Source organism: Neophocaena asiaeorientalis, unplaced genomic scaffold (assembly GCF_003031525.2).
Source record: "Neophocaena asiaeorientalis asiaeorientalis breed wild unplaced genomic scaffold, Neophocaena_asiaeorientalis_V1.1 scaffold77, whole genome shotgun sequence".
Lineage (NCBI taxonomy): Eukaryota > Metazoa > Chordata > Mammalia > Artiodactyla > Phocoenidae > Neophocaena > Neophocaena asiaeorientalis.
Genome location: NW_020174645.1, coordinates 232,452 through 247,359, shown reverse-complemented (window position 1 = coordinate 247,359; position 14,908 = coordinate 232,452). Strand labels below are relative to the sequence as shown.

At 53.3% G+C, this 14,908-nt stretch overlaps 1 protein-coding gene across 2 annotated transcripts in view; it reads left to right on the top strand.

The window, feature by feature from the left end:
• The window catches only part of ADGRD1 (adhesion G protein-coupled receptor D1), a 141,183-nt gene that overhangs the window by 45,746 nt on the left and 80,529 nt on the right, over positions 1 to 14,908 (top strand). For both annotated transcript variants that reach the window (XM_024758649.1, XM_024758648.1), the window contains one exon: positions 6,985 to 7,117. In XM_024758649.1, the coding sequence (XP_024614417.1) occupies positions 6,985 to 7,117 (133 nt within the window). The remainder of the gene's footprint in view (positions 1 to 6,984; positions 7,118 to 14,908) is intronic.

Sequence of the window (14,908 nt, the reverse complement as noted above, 5' to 3'; positions counted from 1 at the left end):
AAAAAAAAAAAAAAAAAAAAAATCACCCCAGCAGCTCTCCAAGTGTGGTCCCTGTTGTGCTTGCTCCCGTAGCACAGGGCAGCACCGGGGTGATACCAAACAGTCGTGCTGTGGTTCACTCTTGGATTTGGGAGCCAGGCTCCCGGCTTTCTTCTTGCCGCCGGCTGCCCTCACCAGCTGGTGGTCTCTTTGCTCTCATGCTCCTTTCTGAGAGGGAGGACGGCCATCCCGATTTCTGAGGGTCTCCGTGAGCACTGAGTTAATGGTTTCAGTAAAGCCCTGGCACATGATACGTAAGCACTTCCCTTACCGCCTCCTGAGGCGGTTGGATGTTCTCCCATCCTCCGCCTCTGAGATGATTATCAAATCCCACACAGGATTGGAAGCAGATCTGTACGATGGCACTGTTGGCGCTCTAGGGTCCCCACTCACCCGCGCAGCTGACTTCATTCCGTCTCAGTTTCGTGCATCGTCGTCCACACACCTGTTCGGTTTTCTGTGAGATCGAAAGGATGCAGTGGAATCAGAGTGTCCTTTAACCCCCTGGGGAGGGGCGTCAGCGCGAGGAGGGGGTCGGGGCAGGATGGGCTGTCCATCCCCCCCGCCCTGGGTAGACCACTCGGGCCCATGTGCTGGCTGCCCAAGGCAACGCCTAACCGTCCACAGGTCCTGGGTGGGGGCTTTGCTGGCCTTTGCGGGCGCCTGGACTCGGGGGCTCCTCCGCGGCCCGCGGCCCCTGGCCCCGTAGTGATAAGGAGCGTTGGGTTCTTGCTGATTCCCAGTTGCCAGGCCAGCAGCTGGGACTGCCGTTTCCTTCCAAAGAGCCGTCGGAGCTGAGCAGGGAGCAGAGTCACCTGCTTCGCCCCCACAGACAGACCCGGGACCCGGAGGGTACGGCACTCCGCGGCTGCAGCAGCAGGGGCAGGGCTGGGACTCGTGCCTCTGGGTTTCAGCATCTCAGTGATGGACTCACACGTGCTTCAGAAGGACGCGTTCTGTGGGGCTTGACTTGGCTTAAATGTCTGCACTTCTCCTTTGTAGAGTAACGCTGAGCAGTCCAGGCGGAAAGACCGGCAGGGTCACGATCGCCATGTGGCGGCCCTCGGTGTAGCCATCGATCGGGCAAACCTCCTCGGGGCAGACACCAGCGGGTGAAGGGTTGTGAGGGCCCAGGGTTATTCCCCGTCACCCCTCAGGGGACCCGTTAACCACCTCGTGAGAAGGTCCCCAAGAGCGGAGACACCGTCAGCACCACCTCAGCCAACGGGGTCACGCTCGGTGTCACCGACATCGGGACAGGCTGACGTCCTGCGTCCCCTGATGTGAAGCAGTGGGAAGGGTCATCCTGCCCCCAGACGCTCGGTCCGACGCTCCCCACGAGGAAAGTCAAGGGACATTTTGCAAAACTTTGGTCTGGACTGTGAAACATGCACGCAGTAAAAGCAGTAACAAGAGCGGGGACCGTTCCGGATCAGAGGGGACTGAGGGGATACGGTGACTAAAGGGATGCTGTCGTTTCCTTGACGGGAAAGAAGCCTCACTCTGAAGGAGACCGTGGGGACGCTGGGGACATTGGACGGTGGACCAGGCACCAGGTTATGGTCGAAGCCATGTCAGATTTCTGATCGTGATGATGGGATGGTGATTATGTAGAAGGCGGTCTTTGTTTTTAGAAGGTCCCTGTTAAAGAACGTAGAGGTGGAGTGTCGTGATGTACCTTCCGATGGTTCAGCAACAAGGCGTGTGTGTGTGTGTGTGTGTGTGTGTGTGTGTCTAGAGTGTGAGATGCCAGTTAAAGCAAATGTGGCAGAACGGTAGGAGGTGGGAATCTAGGTGCACTGTTTCTAGCAAATTTTCTTGCAATTTTCTTGCAATGCAATGCAGAGTTTGGAGAGGAGGGTCCCGGTTTAGGGAAATTCCGGTTCTTGCCGTTCTCTCTTGAGAGACCCCGCTGAACTACTTCTGGACACGGAGAACTCGGCTACTCAGCAACCTGAGTACCACGGAGCTCACGTCCACCATCCTGGTGGGCGCTCTTCTCTTTGGTTGTCCGTTGGCCAGAGGCCTCACGTCCACTCGAGAATTCTCCCAAGTCCCTCCGGCGCTCTCACCCCCGTCACCAGGGGCAGCATCTTTCATGAGGTTCAGGTTTCCTTTGCTTGGTGTTTTCAGCGTCTCATTGCTGCTCCCCAATGGTCAGCGAGGACACAGCTCTGACGGGATGGATGAGGATAGACCCCAGAGCGAGCAGGGCACCATGTTTGAGTGGGAACTCATTAGAAAAGTAGTTCATTTACTAGGGAATATTTGCAGTTAAAAATTTTTTTTTCAGCTTCCCTATACAACTTGGTTTAACTGTGGGCCCCTTGTACTCGGAGTAGTCTCTTCCTGAGGCCCCTTTTCTTATCCCATGTGTGCTAACTTCTCTTGCTTGAGGACCAGAGCTCATCTCTCCACACGCTTGGGTGTTTTGCTTGAAGATTTCAGAGTTCCCAGATCTGCCCCTGAGATCCTGGAATCTTCCATCCTCTCTGGGCTTAATTGAAGGCAGAGATGACCCACAGAGGGGTCGTGGCTCAAATGTGCCGAAATAGGTGAGGCTGCAGGGCTGGACTTTGGGCTGTCAGTTGGGTCCCCCATAGGGGCCAGATGGGTAACTTGGGGGAAGTTAAATGGAGGGGCCGTTTGCAAGGCCATGGTCGGGGTGGGCTCCCCACTAAAAAGGATAGAGTACAGTAACAGGAAAGTTCTCGGAACAAGGAGGTGGGGCGTGCTGCTACGGCCCTGGGCTGAAGGCGGCAGGAGAACACAGTTCCCTGTGCAAAGATGGAGGGGTGCGTGCGGGGACCAGATGGGTACCGGGCCCTTCGGTGGGCTGGGGCCAAGTTGGGGTGGCCCCACGGGGACAGCCCTGTGTGGGCCTCACTCTCCTCTCTGACGCCTCTGATTTCCTACTGGTGGTCCCGTTGGCTGAACGCACCCAAAGCAGAGGGCATGGGGCCTGGATGAGGCAGCGTGGGGCAGGGCTCTGTGCAGAGGAGGGAACGGGCCATAACGCTGCGGCCCCCGCCCCCTGGCTGTCTCCTTTGCCCCATTCCCTCCTTGCATCTAGAATGAGCTGGTTTTCCAACCCGAAAAGACCCCCAAGCCCTGGTATGATCGGCTCCAAAGTGACAGATAATCCAACCTCCAAGTGTTACTGCTCCCTAGAAAATAGGTTAAAAACAAAAAAATCAAACCTGGGTCAGATTTATGAAACCAAAGCAAAACTCTTAGTACAGCTGGAGGTACCAGAGAGATTAAATGAAGTGGTAAAAAAAAAAACAAAAAAAAACCCCCTCTTTTTATTATGAAAAATTTTGAACATCTGTAAAAACAGAGAGACGGTCATCACCGGGTTATGACCAGGACAATCCACAGCCGTTTGGGCTTCCTCTGTACACCCGGCCTCACCAGTTATTTGGAGGCAATCTCTGACATCATGTAGTTTCATCTGTAAATATTTAGTCTCTATTTTTAAAAGATAAAGACTCTTTAAAAACTACAGAGTAAACTCCCGCCGTTATCGCATCTCAAAAGTAAACAGTAATTTCTTAGTTCTTCTGGTGTCTCGTCGTTGTCGACTTGGGTGGGTCGTGTCGAAAGCGGTGGGCTCCTCCTGGCCCGGCGACCCCGGACCCCCAGCGGGGCCTCTCCGCAGGGCGAACCCAGCCAGGAGGCAGGGCCTCACTGGCTGCACGAGAAGTGAGTCACTGGAGAGCATCCGTGTAAACCCGTCCATATTGGGAAATCGCACTTTTCTGGATTAAAAATGCTCCTGAGGATGCAGTGTAGGCCGTCAGCCTTACCGTGATTTGGCGAGTCTGGTATCGATTCCTGCGCTCAAAGGCGGTGTTTCCCAGACTACATCTGGCTGAATCCACGTGTTCCCGGGGTGGAATCCAGGAATCCACTCTGGATTTGCATTCTGTCTGTTGAGAGAAGGTTCTCCATGTGTTTTATATTTTTTCCAATATGTTCCATATTGTCTGCCTGTGAGAAGATTCATTCATTCAACACATGTTAATTGAAAACGTACCGTGTGTCAGGCACGGTTCTGGGAGCTGGGAGAGCAATGAACAGAATGGGTAAGAACGCGGCCCTGATGGAGCTTACCTCCCAGTGGGAGAGGACAGCTGACAGGGTGAACGATTAGAAAACGTACACGGAGGGGGAGGAGGGGTGTGTGACGAATGATGCTGTATTTTTAGAGTTTTATGCCCAGGGTTGTGATTTTATTGTTGGCTAATATTGGAGTCCTAATTTTTGCTAGAAAAATGACTTCTAGCTTGCTTGCTGGAATTACGTACGTGATGAGTGCACGGAGTCCTGCGGAGGGAAGCGTGGGCTGTGAGGTCTTGGCAAGGGTGAGCGCAGAACATCTCAGCTCCCTGGAATCGTGGGCAGAGAGGTCGTCCACCTGGGAAGCCCCATCGTTCTGCGAGCGAGCTGGCCTCTGTGTCACCGGGGACCACATCCTTCTGTCTTTGGGTCTGGTTTGGTCCCTGGTGACATCAAGCCAGTCTTAGGTTTCCACGGCAGGGGCTGAACCCCATGCATTTTCAGTGGGGGTGATAGCACCTCTGTGGGGTGAAGATTGGTTTTGGGGGCAAGGAGTCTGAGCTATTACAGTGGTTGTGACTCCGTAGAGTTGTATAGAGCATGTTTTATGTACGTAAGCAGATTTACTGTATCTCTGTGGCACTAAAATCTCACGGGATGGGCGGGGTGTTGGTGGCTTAACGGCAGGGTGTTAGGACAAAAATGTCTCATAAGACTCTTGAGGGGGCGATGAGGAAAACAGTGGTTGAGAAACACTGAAGTAACGTGCTGCTTTCTTTTCAGTGTCTTTTGTTTTTTTTTTTTTTTTTAATGTGTGTGACTTATTCTGTGTGTGTCTTCTCGTTCTGGGCTTGCACCAGTGACATTTTCCCAGAGAAGAGCAATCAGACAGAAAATCAGCCATGTTCTCTGAGCTTCCAGCAGCCCCTCAAGATTCCAACCTCGGTGATATTCAGACACGAGGAATCCATGCCTCTGTTTTGCCACAGACCCGGGTCCTCGGTGACCTTCTGTTGGAAAGACCCTCTTGCAGGGTCTTTCCGTGAAGACAGGGCTGGGGTTTTAAATCTTTACAGCGATATTTTTTTAAACATCTCATATTGACAATTCCAGGAACAGTTCTGTGTGCTCCTGGGGACCTGCTCTTTTTTAGGGACACGTATAAGGACCCTGTGTGCAGAGCCGGTTGCGGTGTGCGAAGGGGGACGGTTGCAGGAGCTGCATGGGTCCCGCGGGCTCCAGTCCAGGTCAACAGCTTTGAGGCTACTCAGTAGGCGCAGGTAGTTGAGGGAGGAGGAAGAAGATGGCGCCTCCAGCTCGCAGGGGTCGGCTCGACGTTACGAAGATAGTCCTGTGGGCATAGACGCACACAGGGGGCAGAATCCCCAGTCGGGCTTTGGAGAGCGAATGGGAGACACGCAACGTCCAGATTGGGCAAGAGACCAGCAGGCGACTGGGCGGCCCGAGCCGCCGCATTCAAGCGAACACCTTCTTAGATCTTGCACCCCAGGTTCCTTGCTTGCCTAGCCCTGGTCCTGGCCCTGAATATCATTGCAGCCTCATAGCTCCACGAGACAAGTACTGTGTATACCAGTCAGGATTCTTTTGATTGGGTTGTAAGTGACAGAAACCCCAGTGTAAGCTGTATTTTTTAATTTTCTTTTTAATTTATTTATTTTATTATTTTATTTAATTTATTTATTGTTTCTGGCTGCGTTGGGTCTCTGTTGCTGTGCGTGGGCTTTCTCTAGTTGCGGCCAGCGGGGGCTACTCTTCGTTGCGGTGCACGGGCTTCTCATTGCAGTGGCTTCTCTCGTTGCGGCGCACGGGCGCTGGGCGTGTGGGCTTCAGTAGTTGTGGCGTGCGGGCTCAGTAGCTGTGGCTCGTGGGCTCTAGAGCGCAGGCTCAGTAGTTGTGGCGCATGGGCTTAGTTGCTCTGCGGCATGTGGGATCTTCCCGGACCAGGGCTCGAACCCGTGTCCCCTGCATTGGCAGGTGGATTCTTAACCACTGCGCCACCAGGGAAGCCCCGTAAAGTGTTTTAAGCAAAAGAGGAGTCTGTTGGATCACATGAGCTGAAAGGCGCACGGGCTGCTCGATCCAGCATCCAGTCGATGTCACTCAGCTCCATCTCTCAGCTCTTCCAGGGGGTGGATCCCCTTCCCAGTCAGTCTCTCTGCTTGTGATTGTAAGCCACTTCTGGGACCTCGTGCTTCGGGGCTGACGTCTAGCAGAGAGAAGTGAGAATCTCTGACCCAGCATTTCCTTCTGAATCTTGTTACTTCTCCTCGGACCGTCTTGGACCATGTGCTCACATCTGACCAGTCAGCATGGTCTGGGGAATGCAGTGCACTGATGCATTCAGGTCAGGATAGCAGGCTTTACTCCTAGTCAAGGATGGAGTTCCCTCCAAAGCACGTGGGCTGCAAGTGGGGAAGGGGTATCACCTGGAGGGAAGCTGAGGTGCCTTTATCAGGAGAAGGGTGAAGGGCTACTGGGTGACAAGACAACAGCTATCTATCACACACTACTACTTACCACACCGGTTTATAGTTAGGGCAAACAGAGTTCCAATAGGTAAGTCACTTGTCCAAGGTCAAGGAAATGGATGGCTGAGATTCAGGCTCATTGTTTTGACCTTTCTGTTCTTCCCCACATCCTGGGCCAACCCCCTTCTTCTACTAGATTATAGACTCTGTGAGGTCAAGGGCTCCCTCTCACCTTTCGGTACCAGCATCAAGCCCTAAAGAGAGCAGCTCTTTGATAGAAATCAAAGCTCCATCCAAAAACGATTTCAAAAAGTCTCGGACTTATTAAATTTTAAACCCAAGGGTTGTTTTCTTTTTCTGTGTGTTTTGTGATGATTTTTCATTTCTTTCCAAGGATCGCTGAGGCAGCAAATTACAAGCACTGCTTGCTGTCTGTGAGCAGCTGTCTGATTTCCCTGGAGGTCTTCCCGACGCTGAAGCTCTCCCAGAGTTCCCCTCTCGTCACCGTCCATCTGTGGCACCATTTGGTGAGTTCGAGTGAATCTGTCCTCATTCCTGTTCTTTGATTTCGTTTTGCAGCGAGGAATATACGTGTGTATGATTGTATGAAGAATCTTAGGTGGATTGGGGCTGGCCAGGATTAGCGTTTCCCTCTTCCTAGCATTCGTTTTCTTGGGATTGTTTGTGAACAGCGGTGGAAAATCCCCCCGATGGCACTGGGGTTGGACACACAGTACTGACTTTGGGTAAAAAGGCTTCTAAGAACAGATGTCACTTTCGTAGATGTGTGCGCCACGATCGTGGGTATTGCTGATTTACAATAAATGTCGTTTTTGGAGGAGGGGGATATACGGACTGATTCTCCCTTATCTTGATAATAGCCATTAGTAAGTTGGAGAGCTTGGTTCTCTCTGGGAAACAGTTTAGTGTTTTGAAGAGACTTTTTTTATGCTTTTGGTTTTGAGTGATGAGCTCTTTGTTTTGCCCCATTGTAACTGTAATTCTCTCTGCCTTCAGTTTATCTTTGTCAGTGATAAGAACGACAGATGTATTGGGGACGCAGATGTGCACCTGTCCTTTAAAAAGTACGCTTTTCCCTGTGTCAGGACCGTGTGCTGTGACACAGTGTTGATTCGACACTTGACGGTGTGATTTTTCAAGGAGTTTATTAAAAAATGCAATATATATGTATATAATTTAGTTTATTGAAGTGTAGCTGGTTTACAATGTTTTGTTAGTTTCTGCTGTGATTCAGCTATACATATAAAATAGATATAGATATAGATACACACACTCTTCTTCATATTCTTTTCCATGATGGTTTATCATGGGCTACTGAATGCAGTTCCCTGTGTTCTACGGTAGGACCTTGTTTATCCATTCTATATGTACAATAATAAGAATTAAATATATGTTTGATTGCTTGAAGTCACACAAAGACGTTTCCCGCCAGGATTTTCCATTTTGTTCCGTTTTATACTGTTCCATCCCATTCCACCAACATTACCTGAAGCCCTACTATGTGCCAGCCTCCGGGTCCGTCCACCTGTGTTTTCGTCCCCTCCTCAGTGAGACGGCCATCGAGGGAAGCCAGTGAGTCAGGACACGGTCGCTCTCACTGCAGCTCCCGACTCACCCTGCCCCCCGACCCTCATTCCCCACGAAGGTCAGGCCCCTTCTTGGTTCCCTCGGAACCCAGCTCCGCCCAGCTGTCCACACTTTCTGGCCAGTGTTCGTCTGTATTTGTGCTCTCGCAGGCTGATGGCACCACCCGACAGCCGTTGCTCTGTTCTGTCTTTCATCCTGACGGTTTCGCCGGTTTCTCACGCCCCTCTCGTCATCATTCCCTCCTTCCTCAGGGAAGGACGTTTTCCTTCTCTTCCTCGGGAACCTTCCCTCCCTTCCTCCGCCCCCGCTGTCTGCCTGCTCCATCCCTCTCTCTCACGCCCTTTCCATCCACAGGCAAACTGTCCTGACCTGAGAATGCCCCTCTCACCCTACCTACCTCTCTCCCTCTCTTTTTGAAGATCACAAAACATTTTAAATTGTGGTAAAATACACATAACATAAAATTGACCTTCTGAACCGCTTTCCATCCTGCAGCTCAGCGACGGAAGTTAAGTACTCACGTTGTTGTGCCTCCGTCACCACCCTCCATCTCCAGGACTCTCTTGATCTCGAAAAACTGAAACTCTGTCCCCATTAAACACGAGCTCCCGCTCCCATCTTCAGCCCCGCCCCCCGCACCCCCCCTTCTCCCTTCTGTCTTTATGACTTTGGCTACTCTGGGAGCCTCGTGTAAATAGAGTCATAGAGGGTTTGTCCTTTTGTGTCTGGTTTGTTCCACTGAGCATCAAGCCCTCAAGGTCCATCCGTGTTGTAGCAAATGTCAGAAAGTCCTCCTTTTTTGTGTGTGTGGGGGGGCAGTGCCATGCGGCATGTGGGATCTTAGTTCCCCGACTAGGGATTGAACCTGCGCACCCTGCAGAGGAAGCGCAGAGTCTCAACCACCGGACCGCCTGGGAAGTCCCAGAATGTCCTCCTTTTTAAGGCTGAATCATATTCTATGGTGTGGATGGACGACATACATTTTGTTTATCCAGGCATCCGTCAGTGGGCACCTGGGTTGCTCCCACCTTTAGGCTATTGTGAATAATGCTGCCATGAATGTGGGTGTGCAAGCGTCTCTCCAAGACCCTGCTTTTGGTCCTTTTAGGTGTGTGCGCGCAGAAGTGGAATCGCTGGTACCCAAGTTCCAGAGACCTTATGTGACGTCCACCTCCCTTCCCTTCTTCAAACTCTTTAAAGTCGATTTTTACTATCTCCACTTTCCATACACATTTTCGAACTGCAAAAATGGTCTCACACGTCTCCAGAGACCCCTGCTCACCTGGGCTCCGTCAAGGCCCGTGCCCCGCCGCAGCCCCTGACGCCCCAGCCCCGGGCTTGCAGTCCACGCCCTGCAGGTGCCGCCCTTTCCCTGGTGTCAGCTCCACCTCTGCTGCACCACCTGCTATAACTCCCTAACACAGGTGTTCCTTCAGCCCCTCTGCATGAACGTTTACTTCTCTGAATTCATGGGGATGCCGTGATTTCAGCCATCACCTCCGGGCAGATGTTCCCGATGACACAAAACCCACCTCTTCCCTCGGCCTCGCTCCTGTTTCCGGGCAGGTTTCTCGGCTCCATGTGTGCAGGTGGGCACGTTACCCCCGAGCCCGCACGTCCTCTGTGTCTGTCCTCTGTCACCACATCGCCTTCTCTCCGCTCTGAGCCTGGCACCCTGGCGCCCTCCTGGGTCCTGGTCCCTGCGCAGGACCAGCTGTGACCCTATTTTCAGAGCATCCCTCGCACCTGCTCTGCCCCGCCATCCCTTCCCTGGTTCTGCTTGAGCTAGAAGCTTCCTGATTTTTCTCCCTGCTTCATTCTCCCCGAGTTCCAGGCTTATCTTCCAGAAACACATGCCAGATGGCCTTACTCACCTATTTAAAATCTTTCGGTGACTAAGGTTTCCCTGAAGACACATTTCAACTCCAGGCCTCACGGTCGGTCTCTAGCAGACCTTTCCAGTCTGACTTTCTGCTTGAATGTCTGTCTGGAGGAATGGAAACGCTCGCTCTCCCCTGAAGTCCAGGCCTGGTGGGCCTCCACCCTTGCATGTGCCCCTGCCTTTGTCTGGAAGGCCTTCTTTCCACGTCTCTGAGGTCAGTCCCACCTCCTCCATGAAGCCCTCTCTGATGTCCCCAGGGAAGGGCCACGTTTCCCTCCAGGCCGTCTTTGCACTGCATCAGTACCACCTCCGAGGACCGTATGTTATTATTTATGCAAATCGATCATCTCTTAAGCCAGCCTGTGCGTTTCTGGAGGAGCTGCCCTGGACCCTGTTTGGAATCACTGGTTCCTTCCTCACGATGCCCGGCATTGAGCGTTGGCTCACAGCAGCGGCTCAGTAAATGGCTGTTGAGGAAATGCTGAGCTCGGAGTCAACAGCACCGTAGAGTGGCCTCGTCAGGAGCTGTGTTGTTCCTTGTGTGTGTTTGTGTGGCTCCTCTTTCATGGAGAGATGCTCGTCCCCGGGCAGAGGCTCTTCCCTTGCTGCCACGGTGCGGACGCAGCTAACTCGGCAGGAGTGAGCTCGGCGGGCTCAGCCTGTGTTGGAAATCTGATCCTGGCGTGAAGCAGCGGCATTTTTAGTGCTTCCAGTGTTGGGGGTCTTATAACGTGGCATCGAGATATGCAAGTCTGTAACCCAAGTGTGTAAAAGCAGAGAAGCCTTGCTCTGAACGACTCTGGAAGCGATGTGTGTTTGAGGCTGAAGTGGCCCTAGGGAAGGGGGCTGTGAGTCACGGTGGTCGCTGGGGACCAGGCTGTGCTGGGGCTGTGGGTTGTGCTGGGGAGTGGGGGGCTTGGGACCGGGGCCTGCAGCTGAGGCGCGAGGCTGAGCGGGCAGGGGAGGGAGGGGCGTGGCCTGAATGCAGGACTTCCCGGCGTCCAGACCCTCAGTGAGTTCACGGGGCGGGGATGTGTCCGTGCGTGCACACACACACACCCAGGACATGCGCTGACACACAAATACACGCACACATGCAGCCCTAGCACACACACAGACACACACACACCCAGGACACACATAGACCTGGCACACACACAGACGCCCAGGACACGCATAGACCCGGCACACCCACACAGACACACTCAGGACATGCGCTGACACACAAATACACGCACACATGCAGCCCTAGCACACACACAGACACACACACACCCAGGACACACATAGACCTGGCACACACACAGACGCCCAGGACACGCATAGACCCGGCACACCCACACAGACACACTCAGGACATGCGCTGACACACAAATACACGCACACATGCAGCCCTAGCACACACACAGACACACACACACCCAGGACACACATAGACCTGGCACACACACAGACGCCCAGGACACGCATAGACCCGGCACACCCACACAGACACACTCAGGACATGCGCTGACACACAAATACACGCACACATGCAGCCCTAGCACACACACAGACACACACACACCCAGGACACACATAGACCTGGCACACACACAGACGCCCAGGACACGCATAGACCCGGCACACCCACACAGACACACTCAGGACATGCGCTGACACACAAATACACGCACACATGCAGCCCTAGCACACACACAGACACACACACACCCAGGACACACATAGACCTGGCACACACACAGACGCCCAGGACACGCATAGACCCGGCACACCCACACAGACACACTCAGGACATGCGCTGACACACAAATACACGCACACATGCAGCCCTAGCACACACACAGACACACACACACCCAGGACACACATAGACCTGGCACACACACAGACGCCCAGGACACGCATAGACCCGGCACACCCACACAGACACACTCAGGACATGCGCTGACACACAAATACACGCACACATGCAGCCCTAGCACACACACAGACACACACACACCCAGGACACACATAGACCTGGCACACACACAGACGCCCAGGACACGCATAGACCCAGCACAGACACACTCAGGACATACGCTGACACACAAATACATGCACACATTGCAGCCTAGCACACACACAGACACACACACACCCAGGACACGCATAGACCCGGCACACACACACAGACACACACACCCAGGACACACATAGACCCGACACACACACACAGCCATACACACACCCACACCCACCCTACTTGTTAGATCAGGCTGGTGTGAACCTGGAGTTTGAAGAGCGGGGCTGATTTTGTTTTGTTTATCAGGGTTCCCTCCCTCCCTCTCCCTCCCTCCCTCCCAGCCCCTTTCTGAGTAGGGCCGTCTCCAGGGCCCCCTACCTTCAGGACCTCACCACCAGCCAATGTCTTTTGGGATGTTCTGCCATAAAGATCCTTACATTAAAAAAAATGTTCTCAGTATTTTCTTAGGAAACCAACTCGAGCCGGTTACTGGTACAATGAAATAAACAAGACAGAGCCCACTGCCCTGATCTCCAGGGGCTTTGCTTGGAGCCCCCGGCGCTCGGTGCTGTCTGGGTGGGACCCGGCTGACAGACGGTGGCGGCCTGTGTAGCCGGGCCTTCTGCTCCACGTCGTCTCCGGAATCTCTGTGTCGGGCATGCCTGGGGCCCAGCGTGTGTGTCCTCAGAGCCTGTGTTCAAACCCATCACAGTGTTTTGCTTCGTTTATGTCCCTTGCTTCCCAAACCACCAGACTGTCCGGATTCTGACCCTGTCCTTTGGCCGCCCCCAGTCGTGCTGGTTTGCAGGTGGTCTCTGCTGCTCTGCCGAGTGTCCCGGCCGGTGTGGGGCGCCTGCTGGGCTGCAGCCTTTCCCAGCTCAGGGCCCTTGGCCGGGCAGCTGGCACGAACCTGTGTCCCCTGCGTCGGCAGGCGGACTCTCAACCACTGCGCCACCAGGAAAGCCCCGAGGCTTTTTTTATATCTTTCCTTCCCCAAAGCTGGCTCTCACGATTCTCAGTATTTTTACTTATTAGTAAAATAAAATATCACACATACAGAGTAGTTCAGGATTGCTAACCCACACCCCCGTGGGAAACAGGTGTACTAGCCAGAGGGCAGTATTTGTTCACGTTCTCTCTGCCATTGGCTTACACTATACAGTGGAAATTCTGTTTCACAAAGTTACCCAGGTTGGTTCCTTTCTTCTCCCTTCCCTTCAGAGTGGGTTAATGATTCGTGATACAGTTAGATTCATCTGTGGTTGTGTGTATTCAGTGATGGATGGGCCCCATTCCGGTCAATTTTAGTTTTGATTTATTTGGGGTGGGGGTATATGAAATGTAACCACAGTCCTAAGGGTCCGATCTACACAAGCAGGTGCACTCGGAGGCATGGCACCCCATGTCCTGCTCCATCCTCTGTTCTTTGCCCATCCCCAGCCATGCCCTCTAGGTAAGCAGTTCTCTTAGTTTCTGGTTTATCCTGTGTTTCGTTTGCATTGAACAAATAGGTGCATGTACATTTTCTTATATCTCCTTTCTTCCATGAAGGGTAGAGTGCTATAAAAACCCTTTTGTGGGCTTCCCTGGTGGCGCAGTGGTTGAGAGTCCGCCTGCCGATGCAGGGGACGCGGGTTCGTGCCCCGGTCCGGGAAGATCCCACATGCCGCGGAGCGGCTGGGCCCGTGAGCCGTGGCCGCTGAGCCTGCGCGTCCGGAACCTGTGCTCCGCAACGGGAGAGGCCACAGCAGTGAGAGGCCCGCGTACCGCAAAAAAACCCAAAAAAACTCCACCCTTTTGAACTTTGCAGTTGTTCACTCCACAGTCTACCCTGGAAATCACTCTAAAGCAGTTCACAGAGATCGTCCACATCCTTTCTTTTTTTTTACAGCTGCCTAGCACTCTGCTGTGTGGATTTATTCAACCGTCCTGTGGTTGTCAACTCCCCTCCTGCATGTGGGCACTTGAGTTGGTTCCAGTATTTTGCCAGCAATTTGTTGGAGTGAATGACATTGTTTGCCTGTATTTTCCCGTTGTGAGAGGTATAGCCTCTCTTCTATGCTCTTGGAAAAGTGTGTGTCTACTTGCAAATGGACCCCTCTCCCCAGGCTGCTCTCTCGCGCCTCTGCTTTGGCCTCTAGCGGTTCAGGGAGCAATGGAGTGACAAATAGCAGAGAGAACAGGACGAGCTCCGTCTCTGCACATGAGGTCACTGTGCGAATGGGTGCTGCCAGCCAGATTCCTTCCCCTCTGCTGCTCTTGTGAGCTGTGTGTGTGTGTTTAATTCATTTCTGAAGACGCAGCATTATGAGCTGTCAACCACAGACAATAATAATCGTCCAGATGACCCAGAAGAATAGCAGTACGTGGGGAGAAGCATTCCCGGAACTCGCTGCCCCCGAGTGACAGTGCGTTCTTGGGCCCCAGCACAGGGGCCCCGGGAAGGCGCGGGCAGGAAGCAGGTGCAGACGCCCCCTCCTGAGCTGTGCTGTGTGACCTGGGTCACAGCTGGAGGGAGGCGCGGGATGGCTTCGAGTGCCGCTGAAAGCCACCGGGCTTCGGGGGTGGCTGGAAAGCAGCGGCAGATGAAACGGAGCGTTGCTACGCTTTTTGAAAATGCAGTTCTTTCTTCTTTAAGAGCACCACCCTTCCAGCTCCAGCAGTGAAGGAGAGATGTTTGGATGAGCATCCCTTTGTTCTGGAAGGCTCTGGGCAGGGGCTCCCCGGGGCACTGTCTTTCACTGGTCCTTGACACCTTCTTGTTACTGGAGTAGTTCAGAAGATGGTGTGGGCTAGGGTGGGGGAGTGGTGGGAGTGGGG